This window comes from Protopterus annectens, chromosome 8.part1, assembly GCF_019279795.1.
Source record: "Protopterus annectens isolate FY-2018-M chromosome 8.part1, PAN1.0, whole genome shotgun sequence".
In the NCBI taxonomy this organism is placed as follows: domain Eukaryota; kingdom Metazoa; phylum Chordata; order Ceratodontiformes; family Protopteridae; genus Protopterus; species Protopterus annectens.
In genome coordinates this window covers 344,075,200-344,100,088 of record NC_056742.1, presented here as the reverse complement: position 1 = coordinate 344,100,088, position 24,889 = coordinate 344,075,200, and the positions used below count along the sequence as shown (strand labels likewise).

Below are 24,889 nucleotides of genomic sequence, written 5' to 3'. Positions count from 1 at the left end.
GACCCAAAAGGAGTTGCGGCCTCCCTGGTTTTGTGGACCGCCCCTGCATCTAGGGCGACGTCTACCATTTCCTCCTCCTCCTTTGCCTCTGAAGGAGGAGTCACCCTGTGCATCCTAGAAAAACCTTTGGGACTTCCTGAACCACATTTTATCGCCCCTCTGACGCTTAGGGTATGGTCTAGAGGGAACAGTAAAATGTACTCCCACGGCAGTGTGTGTTTTTCCTTCTTGCTCACACCGGATGAGTGTGTCCTTTACTTTGGGTCCAAACAATGAGGAACCGTCGAAGGGGGCATTGGTAAAGGTAGACTTGAACGGTTCCGCAAAGTTACACAAACGCATCCAAGAATGATGCCTTAAGGAAATTCCTGAACCCACTCCTCTACTCGCTCCATCGGCTGCATACGAAATAAGCCGCATGGAAGAGTTGATAGAATTCAAAGTGGACAACTGGGCAGACACCTTGTCATGGACTCCCTCAGTACATGTACCTTGTAGAGAATTTCCTAAAACTTTAAGGAGATCTCTCTGAAGCCTCGTGAAGTGAGTAAGGTAGTTCAGCGATCTAGGGGTAAATGCCGCTGAAGAGAAGATACGCTTCCCATATCTGTCCATCGTTCGAGACTCCTTATTCAGCAGATGAACAGAAGAAGTCTCAACTAGCTCCTTCTTAGTGGCCGCCGCCACCACCATGGCATCTGCAGGAACACCTTTAGACGATCCTTTTCTGGGGGTGCAGAAAGAAACTTATTCGGTCTCCTGGGGACTGGCTCCATGGCATCAGGAGTATCCCACACTTTTCGACTAACTAGCTCCATCAGTTCGAAGGGTGGAGACACCTAAGAGGCTGAAGGTTGAGACCCAAAAGCCTTCAGGTATACTGACTCATCAGAAGGGGTGACAGTGGGCCTGCCCGCACCTCTGTTTAAGGATTTCCAGGATGTCTACGAAGGAGACGACATCAGAGGATGACTTGGGGGACCCTTCTAACTCCTCGAGGTCAGTGTCAGAGGTCAGAGACTCATCCTTTGAGTCTACATGCTTCTTCTTACATGTCCTCTTCCGTGGAGGCTCCTCTGAAGGATATTCCGGGGAGGTCTCGGAAGAGTGGGGGCCACCAGCCGGTGGCTCCTGAGGCTGAGGATCTCTGCTGTCCACGGAGAGAGTAGGAGTTGAGACAGAAGTAGGTGCCTTAGGGGGAAGAGTGTGTCGGTACTCCTGGTAGGAGCTGACAGTCGGGACAGCACACTCCTCCTCATCTCGAACACCGACCTCTCTGGCTCTGAAGACCTCCCCAATTCCTAGAAGGCCAAGGATGCCATCGGCTTCGAGATAGATGAAGGATCCAAACTCACCTTCGCCGACGCACCAAGACTCAGAACCAAAAAGGTTTGGTTCCAAGCATCCCTTTCGGGGCCGACCATGGAGCTTCGGCCCTTAGACACTACGAACGGCGCAGAGAGTGTCGGAGCAGAACTCTGCTCCGAAACAGCCACAGGGGGAGCTGGAGCCGGGGGTTCCACCAGTGGTACCAAACACTCAGGCTCCGAAAGACCAGCATGGTTCGGAAGAGGAATGATCAAAGGGGCTTGACGGACTCAAGTGGCTCTGGAACCGACTGGGTCGGAGCCAACGACAATTTAGGTAAAGCAGATGACTTCAACAGTCGCAGCACTACCTAATAAACTCCTGGAAGACCTGGATGACAGAGTAGGAGAGCGGGATCTCTGCAGTATCAGAGACTTCAATATAGGGGAAGACCGGTAGAGGATCCATAGACCGGCTCCATGAAATGGTCTCAGTGGTCAGCTCCATAATACTTGGAACCGACCCTGTAATCACAGTACTGCTCTCAGTTGGCACTGAACTCTGTGGAGCTGATGAGACAGTGGACTTTTCTGATTTAGTGATTTTAAAAGGTGGCTCTGAGACACCAGCCAGTGCCGGGGAGGGCCTCTTAGAGGACTTACTTTTTAGATCCCTGGGATCTAGAAGAAGAGGAAGAGCTAGCCAGATCTTCCTGAAAGCAAGGTTTAAGAAGACCTTTTAGGATGAGCTTATTTTTTCTTTTTTGCAAAACCCTAGCACTGAAAGAGTGGCAAAATAAGCAAGTTTCCTGTAAGTGGATGGCTACCAGACAGTAAACGCAGTTACTGTGGCCATCCGTTATGGACATCTTCTGTGAGCATTTAATATATTTCTTAAAGCCAGATGGCTTATGGTCCTTACATTCTTTAGACATTCTCACAGAGATGAGCACACACACACACAGAAAGAAGAAATGGAAGAGGACTAGGTCCTCTAATTTAAACGGGCCTAGCCCTGCAGGAAAAAAAAAAGACACCACGAGGACTAGGTCCTCTAACTTAAACGGGCCTAGCCCGGGCAGGAAGGGAAACGGAAAGCAACTAGGTCTTCTAACTAAAACAGACCTAGGTCAGTTACAAAAAGCAGGGAAGTCACACACTCAAACAGGAATACAGTGAAAACTTTTAATTTACTCAATAAGGAAAACAGAACCTCGTTCTGCAAACAACACTAATCAAAGAAGCAAGCGGAAACAGCAAGACTCACACTTATGACTAAGGAAACAAAAACAGAACCTCATTCTGTTAACGACACAAGCGGGAATCCGCCAAAAACTTAGACTTATACCTAAGAAATAACACAGCTTAAGTGAGCTCAAAAGGCTCCTACAAATACTAATTCTAGTAATAACACGAAAACCAGCACACAGGATACCATTACAATGACGCCAAAAGGCCAATTTACCAAAAGATTGCACACAATGGTGCAATTATAAAGAGTAACTCTACTAAACTATGCTAACTATGACTAAACAAATATAACAGTTTTGACTAGAAAGTACAAAAAATTTTGAATAAATTCATAAACTTAGCCGGAGCCAAAGAGAAGCACAACCAAACTCGTCAAAGCGGCAAAACGAAATCTGGGGATTGTGCTGGTGCACTTTGAGATACCTACCTAGCCACGAGCCAACTAGAAGACTTCCAGCTTGTAAATAGGCCGAGTCGGAGCCAAGGATCGGCTCCAATCCCATATGTAAGAATGAAGATGAGATAGGACTACAGAACATTTTGACTTTTCTCCAGTTAATGTTGTTGTTGTTTGTCTTACGGCTTTTCCTGGTAAGGGGTCACCACAGCGGAACTCCGGTCCGCTAATGATTGGCAGTAGATTTTTACGAAACACCGAGGTGCCAGCTCGACACCCAACCTTCAACAAAGGCATGCCCATTTATGCACGCATGTCTTTCGAAACACTACCCAACCGCGAGGAGGACATGCAGACTCCACACAGAAGGCACTCCCAAGCTAAGCCAAGAATCGAATGCGAGAACCTCTTGCTGTGAGGTAACAATGCTGCCGCCGTACTCCGCAGCAACTTTTCTCCAGTTAATATAAGGTAATAATTAGGATTTTAAGATGTTTGAAATTTAATGTTATGTAAGTGCAAATGTACATGACAGACTGTATTTGCCTAACCAAATTCTTTTGGGGGGGGGGTGGCATTCCTATTCAAGAAGTCTATGAATTTCTGATGGAGTGTTCTTAGTTTTATTTACTGTTGAATTGATGGGTATAATTCACACAATGTATACTTACAGAGCTGTGCTTCCATTTTCCAAACCAGTCCAAGATGCATCTGTGTTAGATGAAAATGAATTATGTTCAGGATCTTATTTGTAATTAAATGTGTCAGGTGTGATAGATTTTTCACCATCATTATCAGGTAGTGGGTCCAAGAAATAGTTATGAATAAATTAATTTCCAGCTCAGGGGTTCTGAGGATATATTCACTCAGTATTCATGAGATAAAAAAATCTGTAATGTGCGCCATTCCCAGTTATCCCCTAGTCAAGGTGCACATTTTAACTATTCCTAATCGCAATGCCCTTGTGGAAAGCAGAATTGTGGCCTAGCATCAGGTGGTTAAGCAGTTTATTCAGCTTCATCTGTAATCTCGTTTGAGAAATACATTCCCACAGTGCATCATGAGTTTCACAGTAGACAAACTTGGCATCTGCATTTTGAGCCTTCCTGGTAGTACTGAATTTATTTATTTATTTATTTAAAGACTGTTTTTTGCTAGCCATCACCTCTAAGCATTTATTTTTTGGAGCTACAGGTCATTATGTGTATTTAGCCATACTTCTTATGACAAATACCTTGCTTCCTCTCAAGGTAGTTTGTAGGGGTTATACTGAACTAATCCATCCATCTCTCGTTTTTCTGGAGGGTGGCAGCAGAAACCAAGGAGAGAGAGATTTACATGCACCAGGAGTTCAGGTAGGAAGGTGTATTAATTTTAGAGAGGCAGAGCAGTTTAGTCGTCTTTACCTCAGAGAAATAAGGGTTTATGTTTGCCAAGCAGACCATTTACAAGTGGACTGCAAGTTGCATTCCGTTTTGCCATCTGTTGTCTAAATACCTGTTGACAAATGCTGTAAATGCCCAGTTTACCAAAGAAGTGGCTGCATCCAGTTTACTTCATGAATGTCTCATTTACAAACATTTGGGCAGTGGCTACTTAGGTCCTCTTTGGTATTTTTTTTTCTGCAGGATTCAACCATCCGGGCTAGTGGCCTTGAGTGACCTCCATGTACTTCCTCTCTTTTGATGCTGTCTGATGTTCATCCTAACCAAGTACACATTGAAAAATGTCCTTAGAGTTAGTTAACTGACCCATTTTTACCATATCAGTTAATCAGTAAGAAGTCTGTTCCTGTTGTGTTAGAAATAATCTAATTGCATTCTCCTGCAGCTGAATAGTTCTCATCAGCAGCTGCTGTAGAGTTCCCTGTTAAGTCAGACTGCTAAAGCAGATCTGACACCATTTTATTTAATTTGCAGGAGGATGCAGGATGCATGCTTGTGGCAAAGGGTGAGGGAGTTGAACTGTTAGTGTCTGAAAAGAGTTGAGTATTGTTCATTATGTTGTAGAGTGCCTCATCCAGGCATGTGGATATCCCCAAAGTGGAATTATGCTGAAAAACTACCAGATTCTGATTTCCAAAGTAATACCCTGCAAAGGATTCATCAAGGAGAGTTATTTTATAGATCCAGTGATGCAATAAGAGTGTTTATTTTGTTACTACTTAGCTCTCAGAGCAGTGGTTTATGTGTGGGTACATGTGTTGTCCATCATGTCATTGACGATTGTTTATCGGTTAATGCTATTAAGTCCACTATACACTTTTCATAGAAAATAATGTGCCTGGAGATTAGCAGCAGAACAATTTGAAAAACACTTGTCATTTGTTGCATTAAGCATAATAGAATCAGCAGACTTCAGCTGTCACTGACAAACTATCAACATCACCTCATCTGGTGCTTAAAGGATCACTATGAAGAGAAACTGAAAAATATGTATCTTTTATCTTGAAATGAAGGTCTGCACAATCCAAGCTGCCATTACTGAAGTAACTACTTAATGTTCTTCGTGTTTCACTGTTGCTGTCATCACACTTGGGTTATCTGCCTGCAGGTAGCCCTCAGTCGGCCCGAATACCAGAGTCTTGGGATTTCTGCGTTGGATGCTGTTGCCTCTTCCATGACGTCGGGTCATCAGGGGGTATAAAACATGCAGCTGACGCCATTACATCAGTCTTTCTTGCCGAGAAGGAGCCAGAAGCTGAAGCAGTTCACAAGTGCTGGTCGACCACTACCTGAAATTTTCGTTTTTTCGAGTTTCAGACCTGAAGTCTTCTAAAGCCAAGTACCCTGTTAGGGATTCTTTTTTCTTGCTGTAACCGATGTCAGAAAAAATTAACAATTGTCTTGCCTGTGGAACATAAATACCTCACAGAGATTTTCAATCCCATGGCGTCCTTAGCTGTCAGTTTTGTGCCTTGTTTAATGCCTGAAACATTCGGGCTATTTTTGTAGCTAAATTCTTTTGCTTTCGTTCTCTGTATTCTGAAATGGCTTCGGTAAGCCATCCGATGACCAATCTTCTGAAAAAGCACAAAGACAGAGACAGACCGCATAGGTCAAAAACTGCAGACGAAGCTTCCGTTAAGCTAGTCGCCAGTCCGTTGGTACTCGGGTGCTTTTGCAGCCCCTGATGCCCGCTTCTACAGATTCGCAGGCCTCTGCTGAGACCCATTCGGAGTCCGGTATGCCGTGAGATGCTTCTTCGACTATGGAACCTGTGACATACCCATTCGGAGTCCGGTATGCCGCGAGGTGCTTCTTCGACTATAGAACCTGCGGATGTCTCTACCTTGGATGGGTCCGGAGCCACTGTGCAGGCACAGGCTTCTGAGGGTGTATTCCGATCTACCGATATTCATATTTAACTGACAACCTCATTTCCTACTAAAACTGCAGTTTCTTATGCCCAGAGTTCGCACTACGCCTAGAAAACAGACGTCCAAAGCGCATGCTCAAGCTCCCATGCCACAAAAACAAATGCTTAGAATGGCTGAAGACCTTATTACTCTAATTAGGGGAAGCCAGCAATTCCCCTGCCAAAAGACAAAGAAATTAATTTCCTTCTGATTCTACAGACCAGGATTTTGATGACTCTGACCATTCTGATTACCAGGACATACCCTTGTCTACCTATGAGGATTCAGATGGAGAGGAATCCATTCCCTCTGCCTCCCCTTGCATACCTTGAGAGCATTTCCGCTGGGAATGCCAGGACTATCCTCAGTCCAAAAAGAGACTCAGGGAATTTTTAGATTTGCCTCTGCATAGGCCTTTAGCTATATCCCCTGTCCTGGATATTGTAGATGATGTCTTCTTGGAGTCCATTCTTACTCTTGACACCTGACCACCAGCTCCTAGAAAACCTGACAGGTACTACAGAGTACCTGACTCTCAAAAATTTCTCTTTAAGAATACTACTGCGGATCCAGAGACCATTTCCCAGCTTTCTAAAAGCGTTAAGGCTACTACAGGCAAAACCCTACCCCTTCAGACAGGGATTCTAGAGCTTTAGACAGATGGGGTAAGAAGGTATATACCTCTGCAACTCTTGCCATCAGGGCTTTGAATTGCCAGTTTCACATGTTGAAGTACCAGCAACATATTATGGAACTAATTAAACAAAAAATGGTGTTACTTCCAAATTGTGCAGAAAATAATGATTTAAAAGAGTTAATGCATTCTGCAAACCAAATTAGTAAACATACTTTGCAGTGTGGGTTTGATGCCCTAGAAGCATCTTGCGGGGCTGCTGTCACTGGATCTGTACAGAGAAGGCATGCTTGGCTAAAGGAACAAATCTTGCCTGACCATGTCAAAGCAAAATTACTAGATGCTCCATTAAATCAGGAGCGTTTGGCACTAAAGCAAAAGTTGTTCTTAAAAAGATGGAAGAAAAAATTAATCTATGCAAACCGTCAAAGATTTCTTACATGTACAGCCACCTAGATTCAGAAGGCGTTGGCCTTCAAAAAACTGGTCCTTTCCAGTTCCTCACAGCCCTTCTCAGTCCAAACCCAGGGGAAGCAGACCAACAAGACTACAGCCTCAGGGTATGCAGTGATCTAAACAATGGAGCATTTCCACCTCAAAGCCAGGGAGTGGTAAGCCACTCCCTTGTGGAAAAAGTTCACAATGACTTTCCAATTATCCTTCCCAGCCATGCCCAAGTTCTTGCGGTCCTAGGAGGAAAACTCGCCTTTCATGCAAAAAACTGGAGGTTCATTACTCAGGACTGATGGGTTCTAAACATTGTATCCCAGGGTTACAGATTCCACTTCCACTCACTGCCAACACCAAGCAGATTGCCAGACCTCCCTCCAAACCAGTGGGCCGAGGCTCAAAAGCAAGTACTTTCCCTTCTCCATATAAGGGCTATTCAACCTGTCGCAGTAGAACAAAGGGGACAGGGTTTCTACTCCAGACTGTTCCTGGTACCCAGAAAAGAGAGCTCTTGGCGCCCTATCCTGGATCTATCAATTTTCAACACTTTTCTGGTGGTCCCAAATTTCAAAATGTTTACACTGCAACAGTTTCTTCCTATGCTAGCCCAGGATGCCTGGTTAGTCACCCTAGACTTGAAAGAAGCTTAACTGCACATCCTCATAAGGGAGTCTTGCAGGAAATATCTATGTTTCAGGGCAAGCTCCATGCACTATCAGTTCTCTGCACTTCACTTTGGCTTATCTACTGCGCCCAGAGTATTCACAAAATGCCTGGCTCCAGTCATTGCTTACTGCAGGCAGAGAAATTTTCTGATCTACCCATATTTGGATGATTGCCTGATTCAGGCGGACAGTCAGGAATTGCTACTTTAGCATCTGGCATTTGTAAAAAGACTTTTAACTTCACTGGGATACACCATCAACAAAAAGAATCACAACTGGTGCTCAGCCAACAAATTGCATTCCTGGGAGCAAGCTTGAACATAACTTCCCAGATGGCATTCCTCATTCCAGAAAAGCAGGTCCAATTGACAAACTATTTCAAACTAATGGCCAACAAAACCCAGCTATCTGCAAGGAAAATACTGCAAGCCCTGGGGTTCATGGCCTCATGCATTCTGCTAATTCCATATGCAAGACTGCATATGAGGAAACTTCAATGTTATTTAAAAAAATCTCTGGTGTCAACATTCCCAGGACCTGGAAACAGTGATTCCTATCATATTGTCTAAGGGCAGAGTTTCTTTGGTGGGCAGAAGCATGCAACCACAACAAGGGACCCTCACGAGTGGAAACTGGAACCCAACTCATTCAGACTTCTAACCCAGAGGTGGGGAACACCGGAGGTGAAACTTTATGCCTCCCCCCAAAACCACCAATTGAACAAATATTGCACCTGGAACCCTTACAGCAGAGCCTGGAGGGTGGACAACCCTATCCTTTACTTGGGGAAACCCTCTCAATTTATGCCTTTCCTCCTCTGCCCCTCTGTGAAGATTGGGTAGAGATGGGTGAAGGCTGCCAGCCTAGTCAAATAGAATTCGGTACGTAATTCTATTATTTGTAAATACTGTAAAGTGTTTAACTTCAAGATTGTAGCTACATTGCCATCTGCTGTAAGGAAAACTAAGTCAAGCATTTCACATCTGTTCTTTGAAATAAAAATTGTCTTGTATGCTCTTTTGATCTCCAGAGCTCAGAGTCGTCATGTTTGGACTAGCACATTCTTTGTATTGTTTTAAGGCTAAAGTTAATGACCAGAATTTTACATGTGGAATGTCCTTTATTGCTTTAAGTGTAAAATAATATAAATGCAGTTTCTGTGTGGCCTGGGAACCAGGAAAGTGTCAAAATGATGTAATGTGTATACTGGGAAAACCTAAGTGTCAAATGATGTAATCTGGGAGGGCCCAGCAGAAATGTTTGTTAGTGATTTTAAAAACTATTGCTCAGAGAGAGACTGTAAGCATTTTGTCTGACTATTCAACTCAGCACTGCCTTGCTGTATGTTTGTTTGTTTGTCTTTCGGCTTTTCCCGGTTAGGGGTCGCCACAGCGGAACTCCGGTCCGCTAATGATTGGCAGTAGGTTTTTACGTACTGGCTTGCCGGGCCTAACGCACAACCTTCAACGAAGGAACGCCCATTCACGCATGTTGCTACACCGAAGATGCTCTAACTGTGAATCGAACGGGCAACGTCTAACTGTGAGGCGACAACGCTACCGCAGCACCACCACCGAAGTTATTTTAGAAGTATGTTTTCTTTTAGCAATAGCTAGGAATTAGAAAAAAATTAGACTTAAGTGTTTTTCTGTTATGTCAGAACTGCACTACTGAATTATTTTAAGTTTCTGTGTGATCTTTGAACTCTTGAATAGCACTGTGGTGTAGTAGTATTGTCTTGTGTTTTTAGTATTTATTATTAAATATTTTTTAAACCTTTTTCAACTGTGGCTGGTTTATATACAGATAATTTAAGCTCTAGAGTACATTGCATGTTTATAAATGATCATGGACTGAGCCCTTCCAGTAAGCTTTGATTTCTTAAGTTACACTTGTTTGTTTGTCTTTTCGGCTTTTCCCGGTTAGGGGTTGCCACAGCAGAACTCCGGTTCACTAATGATTGGCAGTAGATTGTATGGAGCAGAGTTGCCAGCCTAACACCTAACCTTCAGCGAAGGCACACTGATTCATGCATGTCTTTCGGAGGCCACTCGACCACGGGGAGGACATGCAGACTCCACACAGAAGGCACTCCAGCCGAGAATCGAACAGGAGAACCTCTTGCTGTGAGGCAACAATGCCAACGCTGTATCACCGCGGCTTATCCGATTGCTTAAGTTACACTACTATTGGATATTAATATTGCACAGTAATAATTGGACGCCCTTTTAAGGGCCTTTGGGTAGCTGATAATTATTAGCTGGTGGTGGCAGTAATTACTACTGTATAGTCTGGGTATAGGGGCACAGCTGGAGAATGTCAGCCTTTCCCAGGAGTGCCTGTGAAGTTGTATAAATATTTATCTCAAAGTGTGTGTGTGTGTGTGTGTGTGCGCAACTTGGGCAGGGACATGAAGCACTGGTTGGACAGAGAGGGTACTGGAGGTTTTAGCTTGCCAGCTAGGCTGAGATCTGGACCCTATAGCTGTGCCAGTGGGGAGTCTTATTGGGGACCTGGGGAGCAAGGGAGCAACCAGCCCCAGACTGACTGTGATCTCTGTGTGCTCTTAAGGGAAATTGCACTTTACTGGTGTGGGTAGAGTGAATCCTGTAGCTTATGCACAGTGATATCTGAAGGTGTTTTGTACTCTTAAATCAGCCACACAGTGAATACTCAAGAGTTCAGATCACAATTGTTTTATTTCTTTTGTTAGCTTAGTTAGTCAGGGTAGCAGGCAGCATGTTAGCAGAAGAGTATGGAAAGCTGACAAGGAGTCAGCTGGTGGAGGTGTGCCAAGCTAGGAGACTGGTGCATGGAAACCTAAGGCAGACCTGATTGCAGCCTTGGTTACAGCTGCATCAGAAAACAGCATCCAGGAGGACAATCAGACTGGCAGTGGAGATGTATCCTCGAAGAAAGGACATCGCAACCTTTCTACAGTGGACTTAAAAATCCAGCTGGAGCTAAAGAGACTTGAGTTGGAGGCCAGGCTTTTAGAGATAGAAGCCAAAGAAAAGGAGCGTCAGAGGAGGCATGAGAGAGAAATGCTGACTCTTCGCCAGAGTCATGGAGGTAATGGGGAAGGGTGTAACTGGACCCCAGAAGCACAACAGGTCAGTAAATTTCTTCCGCAATTTAAAGAGGGTGATAATTTTGATAGTTTCATTCATATGTTTGAGAGGGTATGCAAACAGTATAGTGTTGACCAAAGGCTCTGGGTATGGTTCCTAACCCCCTCTGGCTAGGCTTATAAATGCCCTAGGGCAGATAGCCTAGTATGAACCTATGAACCTATATTCTCATCCTAAGGGGTGGTGAAAGCCACACACACTCTGGCTAGGCTTATAAATGCCCTAGGGCAGATAGCCTAGTATGAACCTATGAACCTTACTCCGTGGTAAAGCTGTAAATGCATTGGCTAAAATGTCTGACATTGCATGTTTTGATTATTCTGTTGTAAGAAGTCTCTTGTTAAAATGTTTTAAACACCCGAAATGTATAGGAAAAAGTTTTGTGAGCATAGACGCAAGGCAGATGAAAATGTGTGTGAATATGTTGCTGAACTGAGTACTTATTTTCATAGCTGGGTGAGTGGATGTCAGGTCACCACTTTTGAAGGGCTAGCAGACCTTTTGGTGAGGGAACAAGCCCTTAGCACTTTGCCTGAGGACATGAGGATCTGGTTAGCTGATAGTGTGCTACCTCAGATGAGTTGGGGAAGAAGGGAGACCTATACCTGGCAAGCAGTGCAGCCCTGCACAGGACGCGGACCCCCAGTACTGCTCATCGGTCTAAAGGAACCCATGGTGGGCAGCACAGACTGCCCCAACAGAATCTGACAGTAGCAGGGGAAGCCACTAGTCCAGGTACACTTCCAGGAGCTAGGGTTAAATGTTTTGAATGCAACCAGTGGGGCCATGTGGCATACAGGTGTCCATGGAGGCAAGGTGGGGAACCAAAAGTGGGGGAGCCAGTAAGTGGGAAAGAGAAAATGCAAATAGTAGGTGGTCTTGAGACAACACGGGTACTAAACTACCATCCTGCAGATGTCCTTAGAGGGAAGGATTTGGATGGGGCAGTACCATGTGCTTATGCAGTTACAAGCAGTGAGACTAGGAGACAAGCATGTGGGTCTGGTAGCCTGGGGGAGACCCAGACAGACTGCATACTTGCAGCCAGGACTGGTGATTTGGTTACTTCAGAAAGGGAGCTACTGTGTAGCAGTGAGACTGAAGGTGAGCCACAGCTGCTTGTGGGTACTGATGTTCCCTTCGACAGGGTAACTGCAAAGGTAGAGGTGAGTAGTAGTACCAAGGCTGACAGTGAGGCACCGCTGTCAGAAGATGTCAGACTTCCTGTGGAAGGGGAGCTGGGAAAGGGTTACATGGAGAGAGTTGAGACAGGCTCAGATCTCAGACCCTATATTGCAAGGCCTGAGGCAGGTAGCTAGGGAGGCACCTGATTCTCAAGGGAAGGGGGAACCTATATACTGGGGCATAGGGTTACTATACAGAGAGTGGAACCCTGAGGGAGGGTTAGAAGGTGAGAGAATACAGCAGTTGGTAGTGCCTAGAACCTACTGTTTGGTGCTTCTAGCCATAGCCCATGATATTCCCTTTGCAGGTCATTTGGGCATAAAACTTACAAATAAGCATATTATGCAAAACTTCTATTGGCCTGGAAGTTCCAGAGATGTAACAGGGTACTGCAGGACCTGTGAGCAGTGCCAAAAGGTAGGCAAGGCAGGAGACAAGGTGAGAGCTCCTTTGATGCCTTTGCCTGTGATTGAGGAGCCATTTCAGAGGGTAGCTGTGGATATTGTGGGTCCTCTGAGTACCCCAAGTTCTACAGGGAAAAAGTATATCCTAGTGGTAGTGAATTATGCTACATAATACCCTGAGGCAGTGGCTTTGTCCTCCATTGAGGCAGAGAAAGTGGCAAATGCTTTGTTAGAGATTTTCAGCAGGGTGGGTTTCCCAAAAGAAATACTGTCTGACAGAGGTGCCAATTTCATGTCAGACCTGCTGGCTTGTCTGTGGAAGTCCTGTGGGGTGAAACACATGAAGACCACCCCCTACCATCCCCAGACTAATGGTCTTGTTGAGAGGTTAAACTCTACAATCAAGTCCATGCTACGGGCATTTGCAAATCAGTTTAAGAGGGAGTGGGACAAATATTTGCCCCATCTGTTGCTTGATTACAGAGAGGTTCCCCAGGAATCCACAGGTTTTTCACCTTTTGAGTTGCTGTATGGGCATAGGGTGAGGTGACCTCTAGATCTAATTTGAGGTGAGTGGGAAGGTGAGAGCGAGACTCACAATGAGTCTGTTGTGTCATATGCCCTAAACCTCAGAACAAAGCTCAGGTTCTCATGGGCTTGGCCCAGGAGAACCTGGCAGAAGCCCTACAACAGAAAAAGGTGTGGTATGACAGGAATGCTCGAGCTTGAGTGTATGCTGTGGGGCAGCAGGTAATGGCTCTCATTCCTGTCAGACGCAATAAACTGCAAGCAGCTTGGGAGGGGACCCTACAAGGTTGTAAGAAAGGTAAGTGATGTTAACTACATGGTGGAACTGCTAGGCAGACGACAGGGGCACAAATTGTACCATTATAACATGATGAAACCTTACCATGATTGGGAGGCCCTTTTGCTGAGCATTTGCAGTGGATTGCAGGAGGAGTCTGAGGGAGATCCTGGGACTGATCTCCTAAGTAAGGCTCAGGCTGACACCTCAGTGAAAGGGGTAGCAGTGTCCCAGCAGCTATCTCCTACCCAGGTTCGAGAATTCCAGGCAGTGTTGCAGGAATATGGGGACATGTTTACTGGGAAACCAAGGTGCACCCACCTGGTGCAGCACTAGGTGGATACAGGACCCCAAAGGCCTATTAGGCAGGCCCCTTATACGGTGCTTGAGAGAGTCAGACAGACTCTGAGGGAAGAAGTACAGGAGATGTTGGAACTAGAGGTGATTCAAGAGTCCAACAGTCTCTGGGTCTCCCCAGTAGTGCTGCTGCCAAAGAAGGATGGCAGCACCAGGTTCTGTGTGGACTACAGGAAATTAGTCACACAGTGTCTGATGCTTACCCCATGCCTAGGACAGATGAGGCCCTAGAGCAGCTGGATGGGGCTAGGTATCTTAAAACCATTGATCTTACCAAGGGTTACTGGCAGGTGCCATTGACTCCCAGTGCTAGAGAGAAGTCAGCCTTTGTGACTCCTTTTGGCTTGTACAAGTTCACAAAGATACCCTTTGGGATGAAGAATGCCCCAGCGGCTTTCCAGAGGCTGGTAGATAATATCCTAGCAGGAGGGTTTGCCCTTGCTTACCTAAATGATATTGCCATCTACAGCCATTCCTGGACAGATCACCTTCAGCATGTCAGCGAGGTGATGGGCACACTACAGAGGGTAGGGTTGACCATTAAGCCGAGCAAATGTCAGGTGGGTATGGCAGAGGTCTCATACCTAGGACATAGAGTGGGGAGTGCTAAGATAAGGCCAGAACCTGCCAAAGTGGAAGCCATTCAGGCATGTCCTGCACCTGTTACTAAAAAGCAGGTGAGGGCATTCTTGGGGACAGCAGGGTACCACAGAAAGTTCATCCCTAGTTATAGTACCATAGCTGCTCCACTCACAGACCTGACAAGGAAGAACAGGCCAGATAAGGTAGTGTGGACCCCAGCATGTGAGCAGGCATTCCAGAAACTTAAAGAAGTTTGGGAGGACCCCCCTGTGTTAGCCAGTCCAGATTACAGCAAAGAATTTGTTGTGCAATTGGATGCTTCAAACCATGGGATGGGGGCTGTACTTAGCCAGATTTCTTTAGAGGGGGAAGAGCACCCAGTGGTTTATCTCAGTCGTAGGCTCCAACCCTGGGAGGAATGCTGTGCAGCTCTAAAAAAGGAATGTCTATCCATAGTGTGGGCACTGCAGAAACTTCAGCCTTATCTGTATGGAAGAAAATTCACTTAATCACAGATCACAACCCTCTAGCATGGTTAAACAGAGCCAGTCAGCAAAATGCCAAGTTGCTAAGATGGAGCCTGGAGTTGCAAGCATGTGATATGTCAGTGCAGCACCGCACTGGGAGTAGCAACGCCAATGCAGATGGGTTCTCAAGACAGGGAATGGGGTGAGGTACACTCAGATAGACCTAACCCTCTCAAGTGGCGTTTCTCAAGGGTCACTTGAAAAACTAGCTTGAGTTCTCTGGGGGGGGATGTGAAGATTGGGTAGAGATGGGTGAAGGCTGCCAGCCTAGTCAAATAGAATTTGGTACATAATTCTATTATTTGTAAATACTGTAAAATGTTGAACTTCAAGATTGTAGCAATATTGCCATCTGATGTAAGGAAAACTAAGTCAAGCATTTCACATCTGTTCTTTGAAATTAAAATTATGTCTTGTATGTTCTTTTGATCTCCAGAGCTCGGAGTCATTATGTCTGGACTAGCACATTCTTTCTATTGTTTTAAGGCTAAAGTTAAAGACCAGAATTTACATGTGGAATGTCCTTTATTGCTTTAAGTGTAAAAGAATGTAAATGCAGTTTCTGTGTGGCCTGGGAACCAGGAAAGTGCCAAAATTATGTAATGTGTATACTGGGAAAACCTAAGTGTCAAATGATGTAATCTGGGAGGGCCCAGCAGAAGTGTTTGTTAGTGATTTTAAAAACTATTGCTCATAGAGAGACTGTAAGCATTTTTGTCTGACTATTCAACTCAGCACTGTCTTGCTCTTTGTAAGTAAGTTATTTTAGAAGTATGCTTTCTTGTAGCAATAGCTAGAAATTAGAAAAAGATTAGACTACGTGCTTTTCTGTTATGTCAGAACTGTACTACTGAATTATTTTAAGTTTCTGTGTGATCTCTGAACTCCTGAATAGCACTGTGGTATAATAGTATTGTCTTGTGTTATTAGTATTTATTATTAAATGTTTTAAACCCTTTTCAACTGTGGCTGGTTTATGTAGAGATAATTTAAGCTGTAGAGTACATTGCATTCTTATAAGTGATCCTGGACCAAGCCCTTCCAATAAGCCTTGATTGCTTAAGTTACACTACTATTGGAAATTAATATTGCACAGTAATAATTGGACACCCTTTTAAGGACCTGTGGTTAGCTGATCATTATTAGCTGATGGTGGCAGTAATTACTACCATATAGTCTGGGTATAGGGGCACGGCTGGAGAATCTGTCAGCCTTTCCCAGCAGTGTCTTTGAAGTTGTATAAATACTTATCTCAAAGTGTGTGTGTGTGTGTGTGTGTGTGTGTGTGTGTGTGTGTGTGTGTGTGTGTGTGTGTGCGCCAGCTACTTGGGCAGGGACACGAAGCACTGGTTGGACAGAGAGGGTACTGGAGGTTTTAGCTTGCCAGCTAGGCTGAAATCTGGACCCTATAGCTGTGCCAGTGGGGAGTCTTATTGGGGACCTGGGGAGCAAGGGAGCGACCAGCCCCGGACTGACTGTGATCTCTGTGTGCTCTTAAGAGAAATTGAGCTTTACTGTGTGTATCTGTTATCCATTCCTCATATATGGGACACCCTGTCTGGTGTTAGTGGTGAGGATTGAGGCTTCTTGATTGCTGGGCCAGGACACGGGCATCACACCCGCCTCTCAAAAGTACTACTCATTCAAACAGGACAGGCCAAGGGCAATCCTTATTGCACCAGATTAGCCATGCCAGCACTTGTACCCAGTCCTTTGCAGTTTGATAGCAGTGCCACCCTGGCACCTACATCAGACACCTTCCCTGCTGTATCTCCAGGAGGGACAGATTTTGCATCCACAGCTGCAAACCCTAAACCTTGCAGCCTAGCTTATCCCCTGAATACACCACCAGCATCCCTCAACAAACAGGTGCTGGACGTCATCCTTGAGGTCAGAAGACCTAGTACTAGGAAATCCTATGTTGAAAAGTGGAAAAGATAATGTTCTTGTAGTCAGTCTCAAGGAAAGGACACAGCTGTGCCCACCTTACCTCAAATCCTTGATTACCTAGCAGAGCTCCTCCACAGAGGCATATCCTTCTCTTCCATTAAGATTCATGCCTCTGCCATCTTAGCTCAGTATAATACTGAGCCACCTCTCTTTTTCTCACCCTCTCGTCAAGCAGTTCCTGAGAGGAGCTAACAATTTAAGGCCCCCTAGGAGAGCTCCCACCCCGGGCTGGGACCTTAACTTTGTACTGGAGAAGCTCACACTCCCCCCTTTTGAACCTGCTGCTTCAGCAGAGTTAAATTCTTCTCTTGGAAAACAGTGTTACTTCTAGCTATTACTTCAGCAAGAAGAGTGTCTGAGTTACAGGCACTAATGGCAGTGGGGCCCTTCTTTTTTTATTTCCATGCTGTCAGGGTTTCCCTCAGAGCTAACTCATCCTTTATGCCCAAGGTGGTATCCAGTGTGGCTTTAAACCAATCCATCCATTTGCCAACCTTTTTCCCTAATCCTCAGAATAAAGGGGAAAGGATCCTGCACTCCTTGGACGTGCACAGATAGTGCATGTTCTACCTTGACAAGACTAAGCCTTTTAGAAAATCTGACTAGCTGCTAGTCAGCCTTGCTACAGGGGCAGAGGGCAAGGCCATTTCGAAGCAAACCATTTCCAAATGGATAGCACACTGCATCCATTTCTGCTACAAGCACCATGGAAAACCTACCCCTCAGGGGATCAGAACTCATTCTGCTAGAGCTACTTCAATCTCTACAGAATTTCTCGGGGGAGTCCCTATCAGGGACATCCTGGAGTTCTGTACACACTTTCACCAAGCATTACCACTTACCTATTTTGTCTAAATCCGGAGCTGGATTTGCTACAACAGTCTTAGAAGGCCTGCTAGGCAGCCCTAACACTTCTTGACTGCCTCCACCCTTCCTCATCTTTGGGAATCAACCCAAGTGTGATGACTGCAACAGTGAAACACGAAGAACATAGTACAGTTGTTTACACTTACCATAAATGTAGATGTTAGAGTGTATTCACTGTTGTAGTCCTGGTTTCCCTCCCTCCAGCCCCCTGACTTTCTCTGTCCTTTCTACCTATCTTCTTTATGGCCATTTTTTTATGGCAGGGGTATTTACTTTTTACTGGAGGTGTTCCACACCATGTAATAGCTTCCTATTTTGGGGGCTCCTGACATCTGGGGCAAGAAAAACTGATGTAATGGCGTCGGCTGCATGTTTTATACCCCTGACGACCTGAAGTCATGGAAGAGGTGACAGCATCCGACACAGAAATCCCAAGATTGGTATTCGGGCCGACTGAGGGCTACCTGCAGGCAGATAACCCAAGTGTGTTGACTGCAACAGTGAATACACTCGAGCATCTACATTTATGTTAAGTGTAGACATCTGTACTTTACTTTATTTAATTTTTTCTAACCCTGAATTCCTTCATGAGGGGACAAGTATGCTGATATGACCTTGATTTCTTGGAAAACTGCCTCTTGCCCATAATTTACAGTGATGCCACATCTGTTGAGATTACAGCACCCTGCTCCATGTATTTCAGATCATAGTCCCTTTCATTTTGAATAGAAATAATGAGAAATACTGTCAAGTTCGACAGTCCTCCATAAAAATGTCAGTGACTTGTGTGATGACTTAAAAACATGTCTGCTGTGTATGTGATACACCATCTATGAAAAGTTATTGCAAAAGGATAAAGAAATAACTGATATAATTTAGTTTTTTTTTTTAAGTTATATTTTGTGAATTCAAAATATTGTCTTCCTTCCCTGGGGTCAACCAGTGTGTCGTATTTTTCAGCTTGCAATGCTCAGCTAATTAGTGTGGATGCTGTCAGTGGTTTTTAAAACATTTTACTGTTTTAAGGCGAAAAAATTTAGCAGGTTTATGGTCCAGTGGAAGGGAAGTAATGCACCATTGTATGAAAGCATATAGTCAAAGTGCTGTGAATTTTTAGCTTGAATAGTTTTATGACATCAGTGAGTATGCAATAGCAAAAGAGAGTTTAGAGGTACTTTGCTGCTTTTTTCTTTAGCAGAAGACTTTCAGATGTGATAATCAGTCATGCAACGAGGAAGACGAATTCCAAAGGAAAGTATCATGAGGTTTCATTCATCCCCAGCATGGTGTGCACTGAGGAAGCTGACTAGGAAGAAATGCCACAGAGTGGGATAAACTGCTAAGTTATGCTTTTTAATATGTGAAAGTATGAGGATCGTCCTTTAGGAAGGGAAATACTTGAAAGAAAATGTGTTTAGGGCCTAGTTTATCCTTTTAGTAAAAACAGTTTATTATTAATATTACTTACTGTGCTGCGGTAGCGTTGTCGCCTCACAGTAAGTTGCTGACCGGTTCGACTCTCAGACCGTCTTCTGCGTGGAGACATGCGTGAATGGGCGTACCTTCGTTGAAGGTTCTGCGTCAGGGCTGGCAACTCGGCACGTAAAAATCAACTGCCAATCATTAGCAGACCAGAGTTCCGCTGCGGCGACCCCTAACTGGGAAAAGCTAAAAGACACAACATTAATATTACTTACTTCCCTAGGCTACATTTCTTTTTAGTTGTATAGCCTAATATGTCTATGTTTTTTGCTATGTCTGCCTGTCATTCTCTCTCTTTGTCTCAGAACTAATAGCAGGGAATGTGTTTTGTGAAAACTGAGTGGGTGTGGGGTAGAATGGTTTTACTTTAGGCTGTTTCCAGTTTGGATTTGTTTTCAATGTTAGTAATTTATAGTTTTTACAAGACTTAAATAATAAAGATTCCATTATCAGTGGTGTTTGTATATTTCTTCATGCTGTGTGTTAACAGTTGCCTCTGCAGAGAGCCTTTGTAGTGGTGCTATGGCATGCCCTTGTTCTCTGCTGGATTGGATTCTTGTTTAATCCCCTCTTTGGTGAGCAGGATCCTATTTGGCCCCATAAGGCAAGATGTTCCCTTCATGAGCTAGTCTGTACAGTACTTTGCACTTGTGGTATTCATTTTGTATATAATTTTCTGTTGTATTGCTTGGTTGTCTTACCGTTCATAATTTACATTTTGTTTTATTGTCTGCTATTTTATGCTGCTTCTGTGATGCACTTTTTGAAGCAGTGTTCATCTGGGTATTGTACTTTATATTTCTTTACACTGACTGTAATCTGCTAGGCTGTGCCTAATTACAGACATTCACTCTGTTTTGGACTTGGCAAGTGGCCGGAATTTAAAAATATGTGTAGAATGGAAGTGCATTAAGTTTAAACTTCATGTAGGTTAGTTTGATTGTATTTATTGTATGGTAATTGTGGCGTTTTCCTTTTTTATAGGTACCCAGTGGGTTAGAAGATATTTTTAATGATGATCGTTGTAACAACCTTACATCCCAGGTGAGTGGAAGAAATGTTTTCCATTATGTCATTATGTAAAGTTACATTAAAGAATCAGTAGAGTGCTATCACATTTATAAAAATATATGTTGGTGAATAAATTGGTTTAATTTGTGGTTTGTTCACTGCTGTGTCAGCAGTCGAGTTTATCCTCTCCACCAGTCACAGTTCAGCACTTTTTATAGACCCTCCCATAATTAGATGTGCTCCTGCCAAAATGAGACCCATCATGTAAAGTAACTTAAAGGTATGTAATTGAATAAATTGGTCTGACATATGGATTCTCTCTATTGCATCAGTAATTAAGTTTTATCCTCAACCCAGTTGCCATTAACTACTTTTAGTAAAAGCTTCCATGCTCAGGTGTGCTCATGCCAAGGTGTCACATAACATATGCACGTGTCCAGCTAGCCCCTGAACCCCCTGTTCTTTTCTGCCAGGTGTATAGTAGATTTCAGGCATTATGCAATTTTATAAAATGTTTTGTGTTTGTATAAAAGCAGATCTCTGGAGTGTCTCTGTATTTGTCAAGTTACCAGTCAAGACCTACACCAGTACTACCACTGCATCCTGGGAGTGGGCACAATGCAGTGTAATTTAACTCTTCCACTACTAGTAGCTAGAGAGAAAAACTCCTTGTCTACTTTGCCACTAGCAGGATGGTAATGGTTGAAAACTCCTCAGGAAAGCTTAACTAGATTATCTACCACAGTTTCAGACCTCAGCTGGAGCACTGCCACAAAGAACTAGACTCAGATTGTAGGCCATAACCTAGTTTTCATGGAAATAAGTACATTGTGAAAATAGTCTTTCATTCCTTATGGAAGCTGAACTTAAACTTGATTAGTGAGGTTCAAGCTCACACCTGTTTCCAATGGAGCTTAAAGAAGGTTCCCACCCATTTCCTAATTTGGAGGGACATGTTCCAAGTTGAAAGCGATACCCTATCAGGTTGGACAGAGCACATTGCCAGCAAGCTTGATATTGGGAAATAGCCTGTATAGCCACTTGTCATTGAGCCAGGATATTTGAGGACATGGATTTCCCATCCAGTAGTTTCCCTTTCTCCCCAGACCTAGCAGGATCTATCATCTCAGGATGTTGTGGTTCTGCACATTCCTCCTATTACAAGGATCACTTTTCAAAGTTTAACTATCAGGTATATATTTTGATGCTAAATGAGAACTTGGAGCTCTGGTGTGGAAGTGCACCCTTTGGTAATTGAGTTTGCTGCAGGGCATTATTGTCCATTTACCCTCCTTTTGACATATGTGCTCCTAAACTTCAGATCCCTGTCTCACAACTTCTGGCATGCATCTAACACATAATTACCACCACACAAAACCGTACATGAGCTTGTTCCTAAAATTGGTACAGATGTCCACTTGGACTCTTTTGAAGATTCCAGAGTCCAATGTTTCTCTGGCAGTTGAGCACAATTTGTTCTGTCCATCCTACATATGTCCATCCAGGGGACCCCGTCTCTTTGGTGAGACCTTGAAGTTTACAGGGTTGTCTGTGGATGGGCCTCTGATTTCATTCCTTAATCTCAGAAGTAATTCGTTGTTTGGAATGAAGAACAGGGACAATGGATCACCCACCCTGTGGAGCTGGTGATGAAAGATGTCATTCTAGCAGATTGGAAGCACCCATACTCTTTACAAAGACATGTTCTTTACAACAGGAGTGAGTCCTGTCAGAGAGCTCTTACTAAGGACCTGTGGGCTCTGGAGGTAGTTGTGATCATCTAAGTCTTGGAACTCATAGATTTTCCCTAAAAGTAGCTGTGCTAAGAAATCAGACCATATTAGCAAAGCATTTGGGCACATCTAGTAGACTGCCTATGTTGGAATAGGCCGTAGAGGATATCCCTTATTTGTAACGGGGACTTAACTGAGTCTTCCTAGATCATAATGGAATACCCCCTTTCTGTTTCATACTGAACCACAGCTGGTTCAGGATAGTGACTGTCCAAGGGATAATGTTGTTACTGCTACAGAAAGCTTGGATGGTATCACTGGAAAAAAATGATGCCTTTTAACATGTCACTATCTGGAGTTTGCACAGGAGACACCTTCAGTGCATTACTTCCAGTATAACATGTAATTTCTGAAGTGTTGTTTGTGTGTGTGTGTGTGTGTGTGTGTGTGTGTGTGTGTGTGTGTGTGTGTGTGTGTGTGTGTGTGTGTGTTTGTGTGTAAGTTGGTCATATTGGCCAAAGCCTTGCTCCAAAAGTATCTGCTTACTCTGAAGTTGTTTTCATTTGATCTTCAACCTGTGGGACTCTGATCCGGCATGGATCCAACTCGGCTGTATACTCCAGCATCGGATCCAAAATCGAAGCTCCTCCCCTACCCATAATGACCTGCTCTCTCTCCTCCCCCCTGATCTCATTTGCCACTCATTTCGAACAGCACAGGTTCCAATTACTCCAAGCTCCTCTGGGTTCTTCAGTGGTTGTAAGTTTTTTTTTTTTACTCCTTTCTTCTCTGTTTTTCTGCTCTGTTCCTACCCCATTTCTTTCCCTGTGTCTGCGTCGGTAAAACTGTTAGAAAAAAAAAAACTCCTTTTTTTTTCTCTCCTCCCTTTGTGAGTGTGTGTGTGTGTGTCGTTTTTCCTGTCTCCGTGGTTGACACTCCCAAGCCAAGGTTCAGGAAGTGTGCAAAGTGTGGGCATAAGCTTCCTCCTTCAGATGTCCAAACTCTGTGCATAGTGTGTTTGGGGGCTCCACACCTGGATTCCTCCTGTTCGATTTGCGCAGGCTTCAACCCCTGTGCCCTCATCGACAGGAAGAATAAACTGATATTGAAAGGCCTTCTCCCTCCACTGCCCAAGGCCTGTTCTTCCTCCACTCAGGCTTCTGGGACTCAAACTCTTGCTAAGAAGTCGGGGAACGGCGAGAAGACCCATCATAAGGAAAGGGATTGTCAGAGAAAGAGATTGCATGAGCGGGGGTCTTCTGCTGAGCCGCCTGCTAGGTCTCGGCCTGAGCTGGGCCGGAGTTCTCCTCAGCTCCAGTCTCCTCACTTTTCCCTGGAGCCGAAGAGTTCCTGGGCTAGGTGTCCTGTCTCAACCTCCCCTGGGCATCATTCTCGGCCGAGATTGGTGGCTTCTTTGGTCCTGTCCACTTGCAGCCTGTCTGCAGCCAAGGTGGACAGGATGATGATGAAGTTTCTTCAGGCCTAGATTCTCCTAGGAGTCTTGCCTACTCCATCCCTTTCCGGAGCCTTGAGCACACAGTCTATTAATCTCGATTTCTTCTTCTCCAATCCGACCTTTAGCTTCAGAGTCTTTGGGTCCGAGGTTCCTGAGTGTTCAGTGGTCGGCGTTGATGATCCCTTGCACCTAGACTCTGACCGTTACCTTGAGTGGTTCTTCTCCGATGTCCTCTGAGCAGACTGACTCTCGGAGTTGTAGCTTCGGTGTCTACTCCGAGGGGCTGACTTCGACTGTAAGACTCAAGTCTTACCTTCCCCCTGGGGTGTTGGTGCCAGGAAGCTGGACTCTGGCTCCCCCTTCGACACTGGGGGTAGTGGTCATGCAGTCTCCCTTTTCGGCTCCGGCTACTCTGTTTCCTGGGGTCCACTCCCCTTTGGCATTCGAGGTGGTGGAGAGGGTTCTCTTAGCTTCAAGAGCCTTGACACTCTTTCTCAGATTCTGCTCTGGCTCCTTCTTTTTCTGGGCCAAAGTCTTCTGTCCTGCCCCCTCAGGGACAGCCTGCTGCCAGATTGGCTCAGGAGGTTCCTATTCAGGAATTCCCCGAAAGCTTCCGAGTCCTCCCTGGAGTTTCTCCCCCAAGGAGGCCCCTCGGAAGCATACGTGAAAGAAGAGGCCCTTAGACTCCCATCTGCAGTCTCTCACTGATGATACAGACTTGCGTGAAGGGGAGGGTTCCCCCCAGTCACCCCCGGATGATGTCTCCTTTGGGGACATCATGGAAATCCTTCGCCAGCATGGTGGGTGGTTTACCCCCAACCCCAACGAGTATGTATTCCTGGAGGCATTTGGCACGGGACCTTCTACTTCCTGGGTGTCTCCCTCTGCAGTTTCCATGATGGATCTCATTTCTAGTAGGGCATGGAAGGAAACAGACAAGGTTGAGCCCATCCCAGGCACCCAGACAAGGTGCTCAGTGCCCCCTTGGGTAAACCCCATTGGTCTAAGGGTTCCCCAGTCGATTCCGTTGAGGTTGCGGCAGCCACCAAGAAGGAGCTGGCTCAGGAGAGCTCATCAGTCCATCCTGTGGATATGGACTCTAGGGTGATGGATCATTTTGCGAAGCGAACCTAAACTTTAGCCACCTTTGCTTTATGTGCGCTGAATTATTTGGCCCATGTTATCAGACTGCAGAGAGACCTGGTCAAAGAGGTTGCTGACTCTGCCCCAGGGTCCATGTCGGCAGAGGAGAAGGTTTTCTCCTCCTGCATGGCCATCCTAACTGCAGTTTCTAACACGTCTATGAGGCTACTGTCTCATGCGACTGAGGGTACCTC

The 24,889-nt window shown here is 44.9% G+C and overlaps 1 protein-coding gene across 1 annotated transcript in view; it reads left to right on the top strand.

Annotated features, from left to right (window-relative positions):
- NAE1 (NEDD8 activating enzyme E1 subunit 1) overlaps positions 1–24,889 on the top strand; it is a 1,377,685-nt gene that overhangs the window by 499,792 nt on the left and 853,004 nt on the right. The window contains exon 12 of the mRNA XM_044081916.1: positions 20,337–20,396. Within this exon, the coding sequence (XP_043937851.1) occupies positions 20,337–20,396 (60 nt within the window). The remainder of the gene's footprint in view (positions 1–20,336; positions 20,397–24,889) is intronic.